The following is a 23,342-nucleotide window of genomic DNA, read 5'->3' as shown; positions in this document are numbered from 1 at the left end:
ACTTCGTCGATTGTCTCACCAAATTGGTACTAAGAACTTATGTATGATTAGTTTTTTCAGATTTTTGGTCTTGGCCGTTAGCTATGTTTAGGGACAAAGCAAACTCGATTTGATTACAAGCAATCTTCCATTTTCATAGGTTCATTACGCATCAATTATAAAATAAATTGCTGTAGACGTTTTTATTGTATTGAATTCTTGAACACTGCGCTGAGTTGTTCAAACACTAAAGGGTGTTCTCAATACAAAACAGTTACTTAGTTTGCGTCGTTTCGAGGGTCTCCGCATACAAAATTTAACAATTCGAAATATTACGTAGTATGCAGTATGCATAGATCCTAAATAAAAACTAAAATATTTTTTTACAATAATTTTATTCTTACATGCGATTATAACAATAAACAGTATAACAATCTTATAAAAACATAGCTATGTATTGGATACGACCTACTTATAATATTTCGAATAATTTTAAATTAATGGATGCTGTAAGTTTGGCAAAAATAAATACAATAATTATGTTATTTGGAATCGATTTCGCTTAATTTGTCGGGTGCAAAGACACCTTTTTCAGTGATAATTCCAGTTATTAATGCAGCTGGCGTGACATCGAAAGATGGATTCCAACAATTTATGCCTGAAACAATAAATTATTACGTTTTGTTAGTAACATAAGAAAAAAACGATTACATTTTGCTTACATATGGTCACATTTCCTACGTTATAGTCATACGTTTTATCAGGTTTGAAATACTTCGTAACATAATTGAACATTTTTCAAAAGGATTTTGGTAGTTTTTGTAAGACTAGGTCGGCCGCCATCGGCCGCCCTCCTCGAGAGTGCTTTCGTTGGTGGTTTACACGCCACCAAGGATGACCCCATTTAAAAGAGAGAAGAAAAGAGAGAGGGATGGATTAAGAAAAAATAGGAGTTTACAAGAATGAGTTTGAGTCGACCTCAAATGAAACATGGACAGAAAAATATAATATATGACAGACATGTAAATTTTGGAAACACAAAATTACACAAGACTGTGTGTTCAGGCACTCATGGGGTCGATGGAGGTGAGTGAACAACATTCGAGTGAGTTGCGAAGCCCTGGCCCTTATAAAAAGTAAAATAAGAGCACAGCTTGCCTATGCTATATAATATTTTACATCGCAAAATATCACTATATTTCTTGTATTGTCTAAATCAGCTTTAATTTGATCTTACCAGGCGCTGCAATCCTGTGTTCGCCAACATGAGTCATTTCCCTATCTGGCCTCTCTTCAATCTTTATCTTGTCTCCAGACGTAAGCGCCATGTCTATGGAAGTCAGTGGGGCCGCCACATAGAAAGGCACTCCATGGTGTTTCGCCGTAATCGCTATTTGATACGTTCCTATTTTATTAGCTGTGTCACCGTTCGCCGCGACCTTAAAAGGATGTGAATATTGGCAATTTAACATATAGGTATATGAACAAGTTGTTCTGCAAATTTGGTATTTTATTGCCTGAGAAATGAAGTTTTTGCTTTAAATCTGACGTAATGCCTAATTTTATATGTTTTGCTTGCACTTTTTGGACTAATATTTACTTAAAAACTCTCAGTAATATTATCTTAACCATATGAATTATTTCAGGTATCTGCTTATTTGAAATCCTAACATACAAACAGAACAGAGACTACTCCAGAATTAGAACTAACCCTATCAGCACCGACAACAACTGCGCTTATCCTCCGAGTATTCATAAGGGCTGACACGACACTGTCCACAATTAACGTGGATGGGATCTTCTCGTGAACCAGTTCGTAAGCCGTCAGCCGCGCCCCCTGATTGTAAGGTCTCGTTTCCGTGCAGTATACGTGATCTGAAATTCATAAGTAAGGATAATATACCTTATCAAGGTTTATTTTACTTAGCCTTTGCCCGCGATTTTGATTACGTGGAGATGTGAAGGTTTTAAATTTTAATGGTGTTTAAAATGCAAAGTATTTTTTTCCGCTAATTTCTCCCTATGACAACCATCTTCAGCTCGTCCACGAGAGATGATAAACATACTTTCTTCTGTCTAGAACATACAATGAATTATCTCAGCTAATGTACTATTAGTCAAGAAGCACCTACCATGAGAAATCTTACCGAAAGAAAATTTTATATGAACAAGTTTTTAAATATGGAAATTGAATTAAATCCAGTTCATCTAGCTTGTATTAAAGAAAGAAGGAATGCGCTCTGATTTCATTAGAATGAATATGAATTTAGCTTAGACTATAAGGGCACAAGATGTAGACTATAACCATAACAACTCACCAAGTCGCTTGGTTTCCTGCAGAGACCTAATAACACCAAGAGCAGTGCCATAGCCGGCAGTTGCCAAGGAGCCAGTGTTGCAGTGTGTCAGGATCCTGACTGGACCATCACCTTCCAATGTCTTTAGTATAGCCTCACAGCCATACCTGCCTATAGCTTTGTTGTCCTCTATGTCTTTTATCAGCATTCCTTCTATTCTGCTTATAAACCTGGTGAAATTATTTGAAAATATTTTACCTCCTTTTCGTATTCATCAAGAAAAAATATGTTTTGTCATTAGTAGGTCAGCTTATGATGGCTAGATCAAATTAATATTGAGAGATAAAATAGAAACACATGTAATCATAAACTTAAAGCTGTAATTAATTGCTTTAAGTAGTTTTTAAAATACTACATTGCATAAACATAATGAAAAAAGCAACTAAAAAGTAAGAAAGAATATATTTCGTTTATACTGTTGAAGCGAAAAATAGCGGGACTGACCTTTCTTTAAAATCCTCAGGAGTGACACTTTCGTCAGCACTTAGAGTATTTGCTAAATTTATCAATTCATCTGCTGCCAGCTTTATGTTCACAGCTGTTGGTCGAGCAGAAACCAGATAATTCAGTTTACCCTCAATCTGAAATCAATGGAAATATGCCAATTACAAATCTAGGTTCTCATTTAATGTTTTCCTTTCTATTTACTTGTGTAATTAGAATTATTTAATTAATTAGATTGCTATAAATATGTTTGGCAAGTGTAAGTTTAGCAAAATTTCTGGAATGTATATATTATTACAACATAACCCAATTACAGCATATTACTAAAGTTCTATGAGTTAGTATAAAGCTCTGATTTAGATTTATCATTTAAAAACACCGCCAAAAATGAATGAAGAAATTTGTCATCCCTTTATATTCTAAGCAATAAACAGAAAAATGGGGTCCCTCCTGTATTGCCAGTAATATTAAAATGTGGATACCTATTACATACATATTTTACACAGTTATTGTTATACATCATCATGACCTCACAACTACAAGTTTACTGTGTCAACAAACTGTTTATTCACCATCTGTCTGTCTTATCAAGTATATAGCCTCCATAGTCATATGCAAAGATGACTTATCAATACTGCCTGGTACATTTTGACAGAGCATGCATAGAGGGCAAATCTTCAACAATATTTTGACAAGAAGCAGTATTAAAATTCAGTATTTATTGTATTGAAGCAATACTAACAATAGGTCTCTTATCACTTTTGATTATTGTTAATTAAAATGTAATCAAATACACCATGACCTATGAAAAATTATAGCCTCAAGTTTCATGGTTCTATAGATGACATAATTCTCGAATGTTGTAAAAATTAGCTATCAACATAGTGTCAGATTAGAGTTTATCTACACAGAATACTAAACTTTTTATCTGTTAAGGGGTTAAGTACACTGACCTCTTGCCTCATAATTTTTTTGTCTGAATTGTTATCCCTCTCTAGTTCGACCGCAAGTGATAAGCATCCGACTATAGCTATGGCGGGGGCTCCTCTGACCTAGAAAATAAATAAAAGTGTGATGGACACATAAATACAAAAACTTTAACAATTATTCTAATTCAGGAAACATGTGGTAATTTTACTTTTCTGTTATGAGCGACAGCCATCGAAATTAATCTGTAGCAATAAGCAACAAGTTACTTCTTAGAGCAGTCAGTTAGAATATAATAAAATGTTGTACCTGCATTTTATTGATAACTTTCCAGCCATCTTCAACACCTTTTACTTTGACATATCTTGTTTGTAAAGGCAATAGAAGCTGGTCTAAAATCTCTAAGCTTCCTCTTGTATATTTTATAGACTCTAAACTCATTTTAACTAAAAACAATCAAAAAGTTAATATAAAGTAGTTACGAGGAACTAAAACATATATTTTTGAAAATCATGTATTACTATCATACCGGCTGAGTTACTGGATGAATTATTTATTGAAAGAAGATTAGGAAATTATCCTTTTTTAAAATTAAACCCGAATGTATTAACTTTTACCTGCATGAAATACGTACTGAAATTTTAGACGTCAGTCAAATAAAAACGTCAGTTTGACATTTGAATGCAGACGTTCAGGAACAAAACAAAGTTGGCATATTATGCAAACTCTAATTCTGAGATGATTATATTTAGTGGGCTGCTAATTTAACAAATTACCAGAATCGGCTCTGACTTATATCACATAATTCCAAAGAAATTATACTTGCATAATTCTCACACTTTTCATTCCATTTATTATTTATAAACTTACTTTTGCAATGGGATAAAAAGCTGGCCATCATTCGAAGAAATAAAAATAGAAAAAAAATTATTTTATTTTAATATTCATTGTATTACACGATATAGTTGAAGGTATGAATTTAAGGTGTTAAAGTTATTTTAGCATCATTTTTGTACCGCGATTTCACTTAACAATAAATTAAGGCGGTTTAAGTATTTCTTAGAATAGCTTTACAATAACCAGTCCTTACAATGAACATATTATTACTTTAAGCACATAGTTATTGAAATGTTTCCAATTAGTTCTTTTACTTGAGTTTACTCTTCCTGTTATTAAAGTAAATAAAGTTAAAAATAATAAATACCCTGTTAAGCTGTAAGTTTTTATTCGTAGCTTTTGAACGTCGTAGGAAATGACGTAAGACATTTGTCTATGCTTCATTCTGTTTCCGCCCGGCATCGACAGGAGACGCATCGTCATTGTCGTGAATTAAAGTTAATTTATCTGAAACTCAGTAATAACGCACCATGGCTTTGCCACGAGTTTTCTTTGACGTTTCTGCTGATGGTTCAGCTTTGGGAAGAATTGTTGTTGAGGTATGTAACATCATATATTTCGGGTTACATCTCGTCACACACACACCGGCGCTTTGGCCGCCCGGCGTGATTTTGCAAAAACCACGCTCTCTTGTTAACAATTCTTATTGGTATATCGCCTACTATTTTGATGTGTTCTTTCTTTCGTTTTGGAATCTGTTTCTTAATGTAGAACTATCACCATGTGGAATATAGGTTTATAATCTATATATAGCATATTATACATGTACTATGTATATAATCTCGAGTTAGATTACCTCCGTTAAGTGAAGGTCAAATCTTCAAGCTGTAGATAGGTAATTATGTTTAAAGCGGACTTTTCCATTATCTCGATGTTTATATTTTTGCAAGTATTGATATTGATACAGCTACTATAATGGTGTATTATACGTAAGCAATGCGCCGGCGGCGACTTCACTGCTCGCAGAATTTTCGTATTACTCATGCCTAACTCGATTGACTCGCGATAATGACACACCCATAATTCAAATTGTTAGGTGGCTACTTGGACTATTTGCATTATACATTTATTTGTTTTACATTGTTACAGCTGAGAACAGATGTCACCCCCAAGACCTGTGAAAACTTCCGCGCCCTGTGCACCGGCGAGAAAGGTTTTGGCTACAAGAACTCGACCTTCCACCGGGTGATCCCCAACTTCATGTTGCAAGGAGGTGACTTCACAAACCACAATGGCACTGGTGGAAAGTCCATCTACGGTGAGAAGTTTGCTGACGAGAACTTCGTCCTCAAGCACACCGGCCCTGGAGTCCTGTCCATGGCCAACGCTGGCCCCAACACCAATGGATCCCAGTTTTTCATCACCACCGTGAAGACTTCTTGGTTGGACGGCAGACACGTCGTCTTCGGAACCGTTGTAGAAGGCATGGATGTTGTCAAGCAAGTTGAAGCCTTCGGCTCCCAGTCTGGCAAGCCCTCAAAGAAAATCATTGTCTCCGATTGTGGTCAACTCTCTTAACTTAATTCAGTAATAATTATAAAAGTATAACACAATATTTTTTAAGTTTAAAACTATGTCCTCCCAATACCTTCCCAGTCTTCAAGAGAATACAATTAATATGGGTCATTCCAATTATGATAAACTTATTGCTATGTTTTAGGTTGCAAACTAGGGATTGCATTTATTTCTGTGCATTGTTTATTCATAATAAATTAACTTATATAAACTAACTTGATTTTTTAATCACCTAATGTTTTTATGAGTAACTTATTTTATTGATTACGCATGATAGCATGCCGATTCTGTTGCACTATCTATGCCCGATTGGGTCAAATTGAAATCCACACCCACAGAGTACTAACATGATGAATTAATACAAGAAACACAATTTGTAGTTAATGCATTCTATATGAAACAAACAAGCTATGCCTGCATGCCATGAATTAGCAACAGTTTAAATTTAGTAGACTATCCTGACTTTATTCCTTGTTACATGTACTAAAATTTCTAGAAATTTCCGTTGTGATCGAATGAAAGAATTCATAAATTAACGTAATAAATAAATCCAAATTTACAAAAATTCTAAATAATGAGCAGAAACTATTATGGAATAATTTTAATTACATCAGTTTTGGGGAAATTTACTGTCTGCAAACAATTTCGTCGGTAGTTTTCCTTGGTAAACATTAAACTGTGTATTTTACATCATACCTTTTTCGGTCGACCTTGGAGGTCAAAGATATACAGTCGACGACAAAATTAAGCAATGATTCATACGATCTTGTTATTGGGCGCTACGAGCCACTATATAATAGCCTATTATTCTTTTATGTTGGGGTTGGTTTCCAGTCTCGCCGGATTCAGCTGGAAACTTATATTTTATATGGGACGCTGCTATGCTGCCTGACCTTCGCAACTGGGCACAAAAGTTCTCGAGGTAATTTTATACTTATTATTCTCTTGTACAAAGAAATACGAATCGAGTTTGTTATATTTAAATGCCTTTTATTATACTTTTGTTATTGGTTGTACATTCTAAGTGAATACTTGAATATTTTAGCATGTTTTTGTAAGATTTATATTATAGACTAGCAGTATCTACAATTCTAAACTATTGGTTAGGTAAATCATATGTGAAAATCGATATTAAAAAAAAGTTACATTAACTGTAACTTTTTTTGTCCGCCCCGTACGAATGAATTTCTCCGTATGAATTTCCAATTATTGGGTTGGCAAAATGCTCAAGAGAATACGAGCACTGCAAATTTGATCCAAGTTTCATTCATTCATCGGTCATTGTAAATAACGGAAGGTCCAGGTACAGAAACACATGTCTGTAAGGAGTCACTTTAGTTTAGCCTCGTGCAAGGCTGGTTGTGAAGATAAAAAAACGATAAATTAATCTCCAGATAGCTTTATTATTTCAACAACATAATTAAAATACAACCTCAAAGTGTACTCTATTTTTTCTTTGAATATTTTATTAATAAGTATTTTTTTCATAAATTGGATGAAAGACAAATATTCTCTGATATTCTTAAGACAAGCAGGTCTATAGGGAAACGAGTCCACTAGCTGCAGACGCAAGTAGGTAAGAAGATAGTATTTGTGCTTGTCGGAAGTCTTAAAATGTATTAAGAATTTATCACTATAATGACGTTCATATTGTCCCTACCTATCAACTTATGAAATAATAGAACACAGTGCAGTCATTAGGAAAAAGAGTCACAAGCATAAAATAATGATGTGTTAAAAGTGTGTCAACCTGTGGCAGAATATAAAAACTTCACATATTCTTTAATCAAAATTGAGTGGTAGAGTTACTTCCCCATGTATTGCAATAGGTACTTAGATGACATACTATCTTTAACATTGTGTGGTTTGCGGTTAAGTCTTTTCCGGACGACTGTACCTACATTCAAAGATAAAAACTATTCAACAAAAATACACAGAAACACACATTATTTACAACCTTTATATCAAGGCAATATATCTATACATAGCAAAATATATTTATATTCTCTTACATACGATATGATTATTTAACCTTTTTATAAGGTTTGAACTTTTGAAGATCAATATTTTATGTGTGGCGAACGTAATTTTGGTATTGGGCAGTTTGTTTTATTGAAAACCGTTACAACATTTTTTTATGGTGATAATTTTCACGCTGTCTCTATATTTTAAAACAAAGTAACGACAGATTGTCATGAAAACTTTTTTTAATTCGGATGTTTGTGACTACAGCTAGTGGGACCTTCTCTATTTTTCATCTACTTAAGCATGGTAAGTACTTATGTTTGTCATAGCTACGGAGTTACAAAGCTGTTGAAAGGTTATTAATTAACATATCTACTTGCTAAGTCACGTTTGGTCGATAGTTCGAAGGCCAATTTCATTTCTGGTATTTAATTTTGAAATGAGGATCATGTTTATTCCCTATCTAAATAAATAGAGGCCTTTGCCCAAATGCCCACCTGTGAGACAATTCCAGGCCGAGTACAATACAACTATTCTGACTTAGACTATTAAGTTTTTGACTACCTAGGAGAAATGAGAAAAGAAATACTTAGATAAAATTGAGGCAATCGCTCTATTAGTTACGTTTATTCGAGATTGTTTTTTGGTAACTTACCTATTATCTAGACTAATCTAAAAGCATTTTATTTAAACAGCCTAACCTAAATGGAAGATGACTTTGACGATAATCTCCTGATTTATTTCATTCCTACGATGTAGTAATTTTTTTTTATTCTTTTAAAGAGTAAATATTTGATATTGTATTTAGTTATAAGATAATATTTATTTGTATAGGAATATCATTAAAATAACTTTAAGTTAATAATACTGAGACAGTGAGCATAATGTCGGTCGAAGTAGATTAAAACCGCTTAGTGGGACGGGGACACCATTCAATTAATTAATCTGTAAACGTGAATCCTCTGTCAGCAAAGATACTTCGCGGACAATAAATTCTCATTTTTACTAATTAAAAGAGACCTATGCGTGTCTAAGTGGGCCAAGAATAGTCCATAATTAGTCATTTTGAAACAAATTTCAATAATAAATATGGGGATATCATTTGAAGGGTTTGGACATCATTATTAAGTAGTTCAGATTGCCGATTGTTTCCGTTTTCCCGCCTGGTACAAGTGTAGCTAAACTAAGTGGTTAGTGGAATCATAACGCGATGATTAGTGCGAATCCAAGAATGATGAGGTCGAGGACTATTTGTTTAGCGCCAGATCCGTAGTTGCAGAGGGACGTTGTGCAGCAAGAGGTGCACGCGTAGAGCTTGGTCCGTTCTCCAATGACGATGCAGCCTGGCTCGCAGTGCTTGGTGCAGTTCCTCTCCAAGGCCCACATTTTGGGCAGCGTCGTTGAGTTTTCCGTTGATGTTGTAAAGGAGAAACGCTTCACCTGTAAGGTAAGTCTTGTTTGAAATCAAAATGTCGCATTTACACAAAAACAAGTGCCTGTCATCGCTTTCGCTGTTTGTTTAATCGTGAAAAAAACATCATGAACAAAGATTAATGATACAAAAGTTTATAAGAATCGAATTTGAAAATGGTGTACCCAGTCCTGATATTCTTGAAACGCTCATAAATACTTAATTATTATAAATATTTGCTCGGAATATACATATATAAGTATATGTTATAATATACTTAGTAGACATTGAAATAATAAGTAGGTCACCACGACACTCAAGCCTTTGGCAATTTACTGAGATGACTGTTAGTACTATACCTACTTTAGACATATTAGAGATGGTCAGAGCATTTTGTCTGTTAAAACAGTATCCACTAACCACAGTTTACAAATTAAGTAAAGTAATGTTTACCATGCACATCCTGCGATCGTTGTGGCACTTGTGTATGAGCGCCGAGTTGTTGTGCCGCAGATCAGCGCAGCGGTCGTCAGGCACCTCGGCCAGGCACTTGTAGCACCACAGCTCATTGTTGGGCCTGGCTGCTGCTGATGTCACGTGGACACTGTCCCGGAGTAAGTCGCAATCACCCTCTGGAAGACAATGATTGAATTGTCAGGATAATGTAGCCAGTTCTTAAACATACTTTCTTAAACGTACTGTTACGTGGTGAATCGGAAATGCGATTTCCGATTAATCAGATAGTGAATAAAGGGATTAACTTGGTAGAAATGTTTGTAAATGAAAAAGTGTTTGTAGCTAACAAAGGAAAATGTAAACATCAACAAAACATGCTATTTCCTGGTAATCTAGCTCCTAATATCACATTTCAATATGTCATATTATTCTGAAAAACAAAGGAAAATTCGAGAAAATTCTGAAATCAAAACAAAGATAGCGAACCATAGACTATATTTGACGTTTGTGGTCGAATTTAGGTTAGGAATTGAGCTTATGATGAAAAATGTTCGAAATACAAATTATGGCATCGCTTTTCATCGTCTTGAGGTTAAAACTAAGTTATATATGTATTAAAAGTGCTATTTAACATACCTGGCGATAGTAATGACAAGCAGAGCAGTATCAGAGAGCGCATGATGTTTGCAATGCGTAGTGCGCATGTCCCAGGCTCCGTATCGATCCCGTCTGGACCAGGACCTGTTGCAGGTCCCGGCTGACTCCGCCCCCCCCCCACCCGACACACCCCTCAGGGTTTCTTCGAAACACTTTGATCAGGCGAAACAATCTCAACTTTCGGAATTCTTTAGAAAATTAAAACTTTATCGTTGGTCGTAACAAGACCAACAAGCACTGCTTAGTCGATGAAGAACAAATTAATAATTGTTGTAAAAGAAATATTCATCTACACAAAGAACATTTTATTTTGCGAAAGCCATCATTATCTGCTGCAAAAACTTTTAGTTTTTCGACCAAATGAATGGTTTAACACGGTTAGAAGTAAAATTAGATGCAAAAGTCATCAAAGGGGAAAATTAATCCTACACATCAGAGATCATTTATAAATGTTATTTAATAAAACAAAGCTTGTGCAAACAGCTCTATCATAATTCATTTTAATACTCTAAACTATCTACCTACTCAATTCTAATATTATGTACATGGTATTTAGGTATATATGTTGTTAAATTATTCGTGTGCATAAAACAGTTTATATCTTCGATCAAGATTCAATTGTCTGCCAATTGACTTCAGTGGAAAATTGCCGCAAATTGTCGATGGGAAAGTGCTACGATTTACTGTCACTCTTTATTATTCCGAGCCCGCGAGCTCAATCATATAATGTGTTTCAGTGATAAAACATGTATCTAAGTTATATAGTGGTGGTTAATGGAATTGTATATTGGTTTTAATACTTCCTGATATTCGTTTTGCTGAGTTTCTCTTTTAGTATTGTACTATTATCTTTTAGTTATGTGCATCCCAAATAACACATTCAATTTGTATTTTGGTGCTAAATAATTTCACTTATGGGTAAATTTAAGATGTCGCTGATAGTTTTTACAATGGGGATACATTTTAGCTTCGTGTACTTTAGCTCCTACCTACCGTACCTACCTGAGCTCCCGAATAAAAGAGTCAAAAAGGGGTTAAACATTTCAAGGTCTTTTAGTTAATTTCTTAGTAATTCTCTGAATACTCAACAACCACCCATTTAATGGAGCCAGTTAGCAAAATGACAGTATTTAATTTTTTGTCTGTAACGATTTTTAATTTGGTCTCCTCACTCTATTTCGTTGTTAGTATAATTCAAGACAATTTCTGGCCTACCTTAAAAATGCTTAGGAACTTTTTTAGAGAGGACACCTAGGTATGCTTAAGTGTAGAGAAACAAAGGATTACTCCATATTACATTAATTAGCTGGCTGACGTTACCTCCCCACTTCATATCGACTGAGCAAAATGACAATCGGAAATGTACGCGCCTCGTGAGAGATATGTGGTAAGCGTATATTTTTCCACATTAATACCTGTTAGCGTATACGGGGTATATGACGTAAGTGTGTCAACTTAGCTAACATCGGTCAAGTTTACCGTAAAGTGTATTCATACAATTAGCCAAATACTAAAACTGACATTTATAATAAGTATCATGTTTACTCAATACTCTGTCATTTTCAGATGCAAAGTAACGGTAGAGACATTTCAAACGATTTAAACGATGTTAAAATCTCTATAAAGAGGAAAAAGGTTCTATGTGTTTCGGGTCTGTTCTATGCGTGGAATCAAGAGAGCGATGTGACAAGAAGTACTTAAGATAATCGATTTACGCATCTACAAGATGCAAGCCGCGAATAATTGGCATTGTTTGGATAATTTTCCTAACTTCTTATATTTACCTTCATCTTATAGTGTTTTAGTAAATGTGAGTGAGTGAAGGAATTTGCAGATTTAGTGTTGCACTCTTTTATACACGTAGTAATAATTTGTTAACATTTAACTTGAGATAAAATCATGATTTAGTTCGCATTTATCTGAAATGTAACAAGACATCTCAAATTGGGTAGGATTTGTTGATTTCACGTTCCCCTGGGATCCAAGCGAGCGGTGAAACGATCTGTGATAGGGGTCGGCGATTGACTTGACATTTTCACTAAGACAAGTAATAAAAAAATCTTTTTTGTGAAAAAGTTTTAACGAGGACGGTACAGGCGAGCCTTTGGTGTATCAAATTTGGAGGATGCAAGGTTAACAACCTGTGGACGACTAAATTAATAAATACATTTCCTACGATAGGGTTCCTTATTGAATAGTAAAGAAAAAGTATGTAATACAGTAAAAAACAATTACATAGTGTATATAAGTGTATATTTTTATCCAAGGGAACCGCAGGTGTACTCAACATTCGGTGCCCAGATTCAATAAAAAACCAAGTTTATTAGTGTCCTATTTTATTATAAATAATGGATACGTTGATGTTCGATAGTTTTTCTTGGACATTATCTAATATCTGAAGGTATTTGCGAAGGTAACAGGGGGAGGGCTCAAGGATTGTGTTTACGTAGGCCCAGAGCGAAGGAGGTCATTCCGTTAAGTACACCAACCTCGGGACAAAGTGATTTCAGTATGCATATGTTTATTGGTGTACCATAATATTATTTGACTTTCATACCGATCTCCGTTTATATTACTATTGTTTACTATGTAAATTAATATAAACGTTTTATGATAGGTACACGTAATTCTTTATAATGTCAAGGTGACTCTTTTCAAATTGTTGCTGGCTAGCTCAAAATCTAGAAAGTGCCGTTGCTCGTGAATAATTAATTAGGCTCGATTGCTCGTTTATGACCCTACTTCATTTTTTTGTTGTGGTAACATCTGGGCACCTAGTTTAGACGAATATATGATTCACAGCTTAAATAATTATACTTTAACTTGAGGTCCTAATAGAAACTCTAAAAGTCATTGTTGCAGTAATAGAAAAGAGAAAGAAAGTTATCCTATATCAACTTAGTACGAACTATTTACTATTCAGATGACGAACTATTTTTACGTTTAATCAAAAGAATTTGTTCTTTGTTTGCGTAACATTGAGACGGAGCTCCCTGACTTCTAATTTATACATTTATTATACATATACATTAATTTCGCTTCGTCATCTTCATAAGTTCGTTTATAGCTGAAGGTAACTGTTTATAGTTTACCGTGTTCATACATAATGTATTCAGAGATGGTTACCATGGTAATTAGAAAAATGGCTGTGACTTGGAAATTTTAGTAGTAAGTACCTAAACCCAATAAAAGAATTTTTAACTAAAGTTAATTAGAAACCAGTATCTTCCACAACAATATGAAGAGCTTTTAAGAATAGAGTGATTTTTCATAAATACTACAATTAATACTATATTTGTGTGAATTTCAAAAACCGTATGTATTTTCTTTTTAGTTTTAATGTTGTGATAATTACTACCGTCGCGTTCGCGTTCATTCGCAGACTGCATCAGTATCACATTATTATTTTATTTGTACAGCAGTTCGTCTTGCTACTTTATTCATTTTAAACTCTAATTAATTTAAACATCTGTTGCCTACCTTCTTCAGACATATTTTTCCTCATTTACATACAACTTTTAGTAATTTTTAAAAGGTACGTAAAACAATAATTTCTAAAAGGTATCGACTTATCTAATTAGAAAAGAAGACCGCAATTTTCAATTTTTTCTTCGCGTTGCTTTTTATATTAAAGATAATATAATAAGCATTGCAAATGGAATGAAAGTAAATATTTTCTCCAGATTACACTCCAATGCACACAAAGAATGTCTGGATAGTTACATGGTACCCTCACAGAGATTCAAACTAATTTTATTCTTGGAAGTTGCGCTCTCGCGGCTCTGCGGGCTACTACTAACTTTGAAAGTAACCCTGTTGCTAGTGTGGGACAGAGATGCTGCTCTATACCTTGTAGAGCTCTATCTCTCTTTCTCTTCTGCAGCAGTCTTTCTTGATGGGGTGCTGGTAGGCCCCTTGACGCCAACTATTGACTAACGAGATTTGGACCCTCACAATCGCGCCATTACCCGCGCTCCACTGAATCCAATTCTCTGTATTGTTACTTTATTTACACTAACTCATCTTAAATAAATAAATAAACATATTTTGTGTGTGTTAAAATTTTTAAACCTAAATATAATTACACCATAATATATATTTCATTCTCTAGCACCAAAAAATAAAATGGGTACATAATAGGTAGAACCTTAGTACAATTGGTTTTCTCAACTAGAGGCGCTGTCTATTAAAGCTTATTTTTAATTAAAAATACAAAAGAGTAATTTATACTCGAAGTTTACATTTTAAACTACAAATAAACAGTTGTTTTATACGCTTACCTAGGTTACCTCCTAAAACAACATGGTATTAGTCATTTGAAGCGGTTCCTAAAATTACACAAACGGTTATCAAAATTAGTTGTAAGTAGGTCTTAATTAACACACAAATTAAAAGTAATATTATATGTAACCAAAAGTTCAGATATAGTGTTTTGTTCGCGTTTGTCCTACGCCTCATTATTATCATTCAACCCTCAGTGTCGCGAGTCTAACTCTCGTTAACCAGTCTTTTATCCTTACTATTCCAACTACAAGAAAGCCTTTTAAGAAACTTTTCCTGCCACTAGGACTTCATATCACAAGAGATGCATACGAACAAACAAATCTCTACAACAAATTACCAAGGAATTTAACAATTCGGAATCTTAGTGGTTTCTTAGGTTTACGCGAATGTTAGACATTGAAATGAAACTACTTTTACCTGCAAAGGTGTCGAAACGTCGGGAACTAAACACAAAAAATTAAACCGCGATAAAATCCGTAAAAGTAGTTTCATTTCAATTCGGAATCTTATTTAACAAAGTAATAACTACGATTACAACGTAATGATACGGACAAGTGGGACAGCTTCGCTCGTTCTTTCATTACATTTTAAACACGCAATTAGAACGCGGACTATTCATAAGCGCCTGGAAATGGTTTACTTTGTAACCTTTTAGTAACGTTAATAAGACATTTGTTCACTTAATGTAAATTATTATAAATTTATTATCTAGTATTTGTTGCGTAGCTACATTTTTTATGATCAATTTTAGTTTATACTGGTTTTAAATATTTAATAACAGCTGTTTAATATAGGTACCTCTGATTATCAAAAAGTTTGTACTTTGGTATCTTCTTTAGTCATATAATAAAAACATTAAATTCATTAATTATTTTATATTTAAAAATCGTTTATCTAGGAATATTTGTTGTAAAGTCACTTAATTAACGTTAAATGTAGTAAATTTCTAGCCAAAACTATCGATTATTATCACTAAAAACCTATAGAAATTCTCATCAATAAAAGAACATGACGATACAAAATAATGTGTTCGTGTAAACCTAAATTTTCCAATACTTAATAGTCATGGTATTCGACAGGTGTCAGTCGAAATAGTCCAATTACAGAATAAATAAGTATGTAATAATGGCCCAGTCCTCGGCGACACCTAATAAATTGCTTTTCACGTGACATCGATCTCCTTTCAATTACATTACATCAATAATCTCAGACTTTTATAGTTCGGCGAGCGCCACGCGAAGCGAGAAAACGACTCTTCGAGACAGACGAAGATATATCTTTGATGGGAAGTTAATGGCGTATAAACGAATCTCTTGGAGCAAATTTCATTAAGGATTATTGTTGGCGAAAAGCTGTGACCGCACCTAATTGCCAGACACCTTTGAGCGTTCACTATGAGCATTTGGCAGGATTACTGCGGCTATTGAAGCGAGATGGCACAATACTCTGCACGTAACTCCGTCTCGCTTCCACAACAGCTAAATTCTTGCTTGTAGAGTTTGTTGGTACGGGTAGCGGCAGCCCCGCACCGCCTCATAAATTCTTTCACGTTGATTATTCTTCAATTAACGTTTATCAAACCGAATTATCTTCTTTGTTTTGGCGTGTGTCCTGAATATTTATTTACTTTTTCTGTTTCCGTCCATTTATGTTTTCGTACGACAGTCGTATAAATATTTAATCAATAATTTGTCGTTTATTGACTAAGTCTTATAAGTATTTTTAGGTTAGTATGATATTCTTTTAATAACTGACTCCTAAAGTGACTATATTAGAAAAAAACGGTAAAATACTGGAAAAGGTGCTAATTCTGAAAAAAAATCTAGATAAGATGAGGCCTTTGTAGAAAGCAAAAAGCAACTTCTTGATTTGATTGATGATTCTATGAGTGTAGTAATAAATAAATAAGGTTGGATTCTTTTTACATTAAAGAGGTTCACTGGTTCAGTATAATGCAATTATAAAGTTATCAGCCGTCGTATGAGAGGCCAATTTGATATCAAAGTTCTATCTACAATCGTTCTTCGTACAATTATCGAATATGTAATACATGTGTTTGGAACCACTTAAATAAATGTGCTACATGATTTGATGTCGTAATATACGATGTTAATTATTAATTAAAACGCTACTCGAGAACCAATGAACTAATTAAATGACGTAACACCTGCCACTTGTAAGGTCAGCAACAAAGATTGACATAATCCGTTTGTCGAACAACACATATTCAGTCTCAAAGGGATCTGAAAAGCTACTGAATTAAAAAATTGACTTGTCACCAAAAATTTAGTTAAAAAAATGTTAAAACGCGCTATATCTTGATTTTTAGGGTTAAAGCGGAACCCGAGGCTCCGTTGTCCGTCCTTCACTAAACTGTATCTTTTTTCCTAATGGCATTCTGCTGGTATGCCGTCAATTTTTGATAGAGTCGTGTAATAACCTCACATAGGCACCAGGCTGTATTTCATGAACCGTGATAGCTAGACCGGTGTAATTTCACAGACAATACATATATTTATGTTGCTGCTATGGCGCTATAACAACAAATAATAGAAATAAAAATTGAAGTTAAGGTGGCTTGGTGGCTTTACTCGTGAATTTATTGGTGACTGACACACACTTTTGAGGGTAGTCACAAATTCATTTGTCATCCAAGCTATTTGTTTATCTTCAGCCTATTTTTACGAACCCGTCTGTCTCACGACTCAGAAATCCACTGCAAAATACTGATTCTTTGTAATTTTATTGACTTCGTTACTGACTGTACATATGAAATAGTATTGTGAAGTCTTGGTACAAATGCAGCTCATTTGTTCCACAGGCGGTGAAACGGTGAAACGTCTAGGTAACTGATAAATTCGTCAGCGTATTTCCCTTGAAATGTAACCATTGTTTTCAGTTAGAGGCTTTGTTACCTCTTACTTTCAAAGAATTGAAGGTTCGTATAGATTGCCGGTTTACTAGTCGATTTGTGATTTTCCCTTATGGAGAAAAAGGAATAATACCTTTGACTGAGACTGGAAGGTTTTCAATTGATCAGTTTCATAGTTAGACCTAGTGTGTGTTTCTACGTTTAAAATTCGAACACAATATTTGATTAGTAATGGATAGATAGAGTGACTTAGGCCCAATTTTTCAATCGTCAGATTACTTTTATCTGAGGAATAAATATGGCCGTTTGACATATTTTCTATACAAAAGCTGTCAAAACGTCAAACATATTCGTCGAATAAAAATTATCTGGCGATTGAAAAATCGGCCCTTAGATAAATAATAAAACCGGTCAAGTGGGAGTCGGACTCGCGACACTGAGGGATTCGTTTCAAAAAGTAACTTGCGATACTTCTATACTTCTATCTCAAGTTTAGTTCAATTATAAGTTAATTAATGTTTAGTGCACTGTTGTTATAGCGGTAATAGAAATACTTATCATACGGTTATGAGCTGTTAAAGCACCTATACCTCGGTAGCTATCACGGCACTTAAGATATAACCTGGCGACAGATGAACGGTCTGACAGAGGTGCCTCCGTTTTAACCCTTTGAGTTTGAGTTATTACAAAGTATTGTGGATAAAATAAAGTTTTAAATTTACTATTTTATTGATAGAGGTTTATTTCTGAATTCTATCAAAACCCCCGCTACATCTTCAAAAATAATAAAGTACCTACATAAATAATGTAACACAACGCTAGCAAGCTTCGTACTTATAAAAAAGGTTGTATATATCAGCAAACAACCACAACCCACTTAATTCATAATAACATTGTTACCAACATTGCGAGTAAAGCATATTGGCTGCATTTTGCTCTGTGTAAGTGGTCTCGAGTTTCAATCGCTGCTCGGATATTCATGACGTTTGTAGCACACTTCACTCAATGACCGTCCACTGAGACGGCAAGCTGCACGAGTGTGCGGAAATAAAGGATGCAGGTGATTTATTGAGCTTTTCGTTCGTTGGAGTACAAGAATTAATAAAAAAAATGCAATGAGGATATATTCTAGCATTTAATGACGAATAATCGTTTTTGTTTTTAAAGAAACGACTCTATTTGTATGGAATTTCAATTCATAAATAAATTAAAAAAATATATATTGTGTCGGTTTCAAACAATGCTTGTCGAACAGAGCACGTCGCATTCGGTGGGTTTTGGCGTTGTGGCCTCAACCACTCGGCTGTCCATGCTGTCCATACATATCTTATCAATATCTTATAACACTCACAATATCGTGGCTTTCTATTTCTAAGACTATTTCCAAAATCTTCAATTTCGAAAACTTAACTTCTTTGTAATATTAAACAACAGATAAACTCTAAAATAGCAGTGTTTGTATTACATAAATTACACAATGGTTTTATTTTCCAGTTTGGTTTCCAGCTATTGTTCAAGTGCGTGTATATTCTGTGTTTGTCCACCGCAGGCAGAGAAAAGGAAAAAAAAGCAGAGCGTACCTACGCAAACAACAACGTCCAGTGACGCGCACACGCTAACATAATTTGTGTGCGAAAAATAAAAAGGTATCCGTGAACACTCTACATAGAATCAATGGATTTTTTTTATCTATCTCACTGTTTATATGGAGTACTAGCTGTTGCCCGCGACTTCGTCCCCGTGGCTAGAAGTTATAAGTTATGATTTATACCTGCCCTGTTTTTTTAACATTTTCCATTGTACCTATCTTCGCTCCTATTAGTGGCAGCGTGATGGTTTATAGCCTAAAGTCTTCCTCGACGAATGGTCTATTCAACACAAAAAGAATTTTTCAATTTGGACCAGAAGTTCCTGAGATTAACGCGTTCAAACAAACAAATTCTTCAGCTTTATATATTAGTATATAGAGTATAGATAAGGTAGTTTTAATGTATTTACATAAATAATTAAAAAAGATACTGTCACAAGTACATTCAATCCATCGCTATATCTAAAGTCCACTGCTCAATAGACAAAGAAGGACGTCATACCCAACCCATTATTTTTGCATGTTGACGAGATACATTTCTTCTAGCAATAACGCTGAAGAAACTCCTTAAAAGCGAAACAGAAACTGGACATACATAACCTGGTCTAAAACAGTCGCTCATCTGTCATAGAAAGCTGGCCAGGTAAAGAAAAACTAACTATTTATTTTGTAACTAGCTGTTGCGCGCGACGAGTCACGTGATTATGAAGATAAAAGTTAGGATTTTACACGTATCTTCTTCCCTTTTTTGTAATTTTTCCGCTCCTATTTCGGCTTTATATCCTAAAGCCTTCCTAAATGAATGTTCTATCTATCTAACTAGTAGTTTTCCTAAGATTAGCGTGATCAAACTAACATCAAATAAACCTCCTCAGCGTTGTAATATTATATTTACTAGTGGTCGCCGAGTGGTCGAAATTCGACCATATAATAAATTTAAATTGTAAGTGACTTAATATACATTATTAAAATATAATATTCAAACATTATAAAAAAACTTTAAATAACTTTAAAAGTTTAAACATTCAATAAAACTGCAGGAAACAAACTTTTCAACTATGTCTTTAATAGACAAAAGAAACAATTTGACCACAGAGTATGTATGCGTGTGTCAAATGCATGCTGGTTAGTATAATGTTTTATTAACTGATTTAATGTATTTTTTACGCATTATTATTAAAAAAAGAATTATATTAAATGAGGCAAATAAAACTTTTTTTTGAGTACTCTATGCCTATGCACAAAATGAAAATCAAAAGAAACCATTTCCATAGTTCCTTTGTAAATAGCTTAGTATCCATTAATATTCCTCTTCCTTCTTCCATCCTGTCCTTACTTCATTCTAATAACTTTCATGTATATAAATGTATAGCGTCATTCATTTCTTCGAATACCATAAAATTGTAATTTAATTTATCAATTTGTCGCTCCAAATTTATCGTCCTTTTATATATTCCTAAGTTTCCCTACCTTTTGTAAATGTTGTCATTGGCCAACACTAACCGTGAAGAGCCAGGAAAAAAAAAAAAAAAAAAAAAAAAAAAAAAAAAAAACCATTTGACCACAGAGTATGTATAGGCAAATATATATATTTTTGAAATGTCAATGTCAGTACTTTATGTCTATGGACAAAATGAAATATAAAAGAAACATGTGTGTGTGAAATGCATGGTAGTGTGGGTAATGTTTTATTTATTGATTTAATGTACTTTATAAGCATTATTATTGAAAAACATTAGCGTTCTGCACTTCTCCTGCACATAAACTATAAGTGTGCCAAATTTTATGCTCGTGCGTCCTCGCAATTTTTGTAAAAAGGGGTACAAAGTTTTGGCATCACGTATTAATATATAGATGATGTGATTCCTGCATGGTATCATTATACTTACATTATTAACTACCTAACAACCCATCTGACTATTTCAAAAAATATTATGCTATCTGCATTTAAACTGACTCATCCTTTTACAATATGTTCGTAAATGTAAGGCCTTTCAATTAATTGCTGAGAATAATAATGTTTGTTTTCAGTATGAGAAAATGTACAACACACCTCGTGACAGTGGATACATTGACTTGCGAAAGTCAAATTTATTTCTTTAAAATAAGTCATATAATTTTCAATATGTTAGCAGTAATAAGTGGTAGCCTGTACATTTTTAGTGTTCCAGGAGACTTGGAATGTTTGTTATTATTGTACTGGTAGCTACCACATCCTTAATAAAAGACAATTTAAAGCGTGACGCCACATTACGCCCTGTATAGGTTTTTTTTTGCTCTCAAAACTGCAGTATTATTATTTTAGGAGTGTTGACTCCTGTAGCTTGTAGTTCCTTGCATGTGTGTGTTAGTAAATAGAGATGAACGTCAAATTTATTGCAATTTGCATAAACATGTTTAAATTCGTGTCGCAGCAGTTTAAAACTCCAGTTTTTAGTTGTTGCGATTTATCATGACTTGTTTTTTATTAGTTTAATTTAAAAGCTCTACCATGACTGTATTTTATGATAAACCTAACTAGAATATCGAAACGGGTTATGTTTGACTAATCTCTAGTTGGAAGAATAGTAGTCCTTGTTAATAAACAGCTCTTAAAAGATTAAGTTATTTTCGTACCTAAATAGAATTTAATCTTAAACAGTAAGGAGGAATAAATCACTTTCAAAGGCCAACCGTGTGGAATCAAACCTTTGTCAAATATTTATCCGTTTACATTTTCTGTGATTTTGACAGATTGCTTTAGTAAAAGTCTGTGTCGACGTCAGTAATATATTTGAATAAATTGGATGATCCGGGGTCCTTGTATTGTGTAACGGCCTTATTACGACGGATTTCTATTAGGTCCGTATTATCCAGTGGCGGAGCGAGGATTGCCGTTTGGGGAGGAGGGATTGACGCCATTCGGGGTAGATTTGTAGCACAGTAAGTAAATAAAATGTCTTTAGCGTGGTTACTTGAGGTAATTATAGTAGGTATTTTTAGATAGTTGTTTGTTCTAAACTCGAAACGCTACAATACGAATCTGCGAAATATTACGACAGTAGATCTCTCCTTCTTAAAACCTATCTATTTTTAGTAGGGTCTTTTTTTTCCACACTTAAGTTCCAAGTTGACCTGTTTTGCGAAGTGTAGTTCTGGGAAGCGGTAGGCCCAGCAATCCAAACTCCTTCCAGAAGAGCAGTACGCTCCTAAACTTAAGCCTTGGAAATCAGTGTACCGAGTGTCCTTGTCAAAAGTAATTCTTGTGATCCTCCTTCATCCATATTGCTATTTCTCTTGTAATATCGTAGCCTTAACACCCTGTCTGCATCGGGCAAGTTCTCATCGCCAATTTGTAGTTCCTGGAGTTTAGCTATCGATCTGTGAATGTCAGATTTGATATAGGTTGAATCGTTCTAGTGAAACACGTGTTTCTAAATTGTGTTTGTTGCTGAGTGAGTCAGTCCGTTTGTTACGTAATTTAGTAATATTTTTGAAAACGTCTTGTTTTGAGTTCGAATTATAGTAAGCCACCGCACAGTCTACTAGTCAGCCAAAGAAGATATTAAGAAGGTGCATAGATATAAAGGAAAATAATATAACATTTGTCAACGATTATGTTTCGCATGTTCACATTTTATGCTCACAGGTGGATACATCGCGATTAGTTTACATAGCTTTTTTTCCACTAGTAATTAGTGACATGAAACTTGTTAAATGTAAATTGACTGTTAACAGGTTTAACCATATTTTTTTATGAAGCAGCTTAAGTGTCAAGGTCTTATGCATCAAGCTAATTACCACCTATGTCTGTAGACTAATTGAATTAGTACTGATTCTTGTTTCGTGAAAACTACACAACACAAGACAATAAGCATAATTCACAACTAATATAATATACATATAGGTACTGTGTCCGAAATTGTGTCCCCACCATCCAACACAGGATCGATACTGATTGGTTAAGCTTCGTATTTATGTAGCTACACCATAAACCTCTCGCGTGTCACC

The 23,342-nt window shown here is 34.2% G+C and overlaps 3 protein-coding genes across 3 annotated transcripts; 1 reads left to right on the top strand and 2 right to left on the bottom strand.

The window, feature by feature from the left end:
* Positions 1-355: 355 nt before the first annotated feature.
* On the bottom strand, positions 356-4,371 carry LOC113500626 (methylthioribose-1-phosphate isomerase). Its single transcript, XM_026881479.1, has 8 exons — positions 4,237-4,371; positions 4,017-4,153; positions 3,734-3,832; positions 2,781-2,917; positions 2,298-2,506; positions 1,691-1,854; positions 1,217-1,418; positions 356-637 (listed from the first exon to the last, which is right to left on the bottom strand). Exons 2-8 carry the CDS (start codon positions 4,146-4,148, stop codon positions 522-524), a joined length of 1,059 nt encoding a protein of 352 aa, XP_026737280.1. The 5' UTR covers positions 4,149-4,153; positions 4,237-4,371; the 3' UTR covers positions 356-521.
* Positions 4,372-4,965: 594 nt separating this feature from the next.
* On the top strand, positions 4,966-6,334 carry LOC113500627 (peptidyl-prolyl cis-trans isomerase-like). The gene is made up of 2 exons (XM_026881480.1): positions 4,966-5,143; positions 5,694-6,334. Exons 1-2 carry the CDS (start codon positions 5,075-5,077, stop codon positions 6,120-6,122), a joined length of 498 nt encoding a protein of 165 aa, XP_026737281.1. The 5' UTR covers positions 4,966-5,074; the 3' UTR covers positions 6,123-6,334.
* A 675-nt stretch (positions 6,335-7,009) lies between these two features.
* LOC113500629 lies at positions 7,010-10,713 on the bottom strand. The gene is made up of 3 exons (XM_026881481.1): positions 10,588-10,713; positions 9,949-10,127; positions 7,010-9,524 (listed from the first exon to the last, which is right to left on the bottom strand). The coding sequence occupies exons 1-3, from the start codon at positions 10,628-10,630 to the stop codon at positions 9,285-9,287; spliced, it is 462 nt and encodes a 153-aa protein (XP_026737282.1). The 5' UTR covers positions 10,631-10,713; the 3' UTR covers positions 7,010-9,284.
* Positions 10,714-23,342: the final 12,629 nt, after the last annotated feature.

This window comes from Trichoplusia ni, chromosome 14 (genome assembly GCF_003590095.1).
Source record: "Trichoplusia ni isolate ovarian cell line Hi5 chromosome 14, tn1, whole genome shotgun sequence".
In the NCBI taxonomy this organism is placed as follows: domain Eukaryota; kingdom Metazoa; phylum Arthropoda; class Insecta; order Lepidoptera; family Noctuidae; genus Trichoplusia; species Trichoplusia ni.
Note: the sequence above shows the minus strand (reverse complement) of the source record. Positions and strands in the feature narration are given on the sequence as shown.

What these genes read in the sequence shown, in the direction of transcription:
- LOC113500627 (XM_026881480.1), top strand. Translation starts at nt 5,075, where the DNA reads ATGGCTTTGCCACGAGTTTTCTTTGACGTTTCTGCTGATGGTTCAGCT. An exon ending in TGGGAAGAATTGTTGTTGAG is followed by an intron (nt 5,144 to 5,693) that starts GTATGTAACATC and finishes ACATTGTTACAG; the next exon opens with CTGAGAACAGATGTCACCCC.
- LOC113500626 (XM_026881479.1), bottom strand. Translation starts at nt 4,148, where the DNA reads ATGAGTTTAGAGTCTATAAAATATACAAGAGGAAGCTTAGAGATTTTA. An exon ending in CCTGAGGATTTTAAAGAAAG is followed by an intron (nt 2,507 to 2,780) that starts GTCAGTCCCGCT and finishes TAATTTCACCAG; the next exon opens with GTTTATAAGCAGAATAGAAG. An exon ending in GCAGGAAACCAAGCGACTTG is followed by an intron (nt 1,855 to 2,297) that starts GTGAGTTGTTAT and finishes TATGAATTTCAG; the next exon opens with ATCACGTATACTGCACGGAA.
- LOC113500629 (XM_026881481.1), bottom strand. Translation starts at nt 10,630, where the DNA reads ATGCGCTCTCTGATACTGCTCTGCTTGTCATTACTATCGCCAG. An exon ending in CTTGTCATTACTATCGCCAG is followed by an intron (nt 10,128 to 10,587) that starts GTATGTTAAATA and finishes ATTGTCTTCCAG; the next exon opens with AGGGTGATTGCGACTTACTC. An exon ending in ACGATCGCAGGATGTGCATG is followed by an intron (nt 9,525 to 9,948) that starts GTAAACATTACT and finishes CTTACCTTACAG; the next exon opens with GTGAAGCGTTTCTCCTTTAC.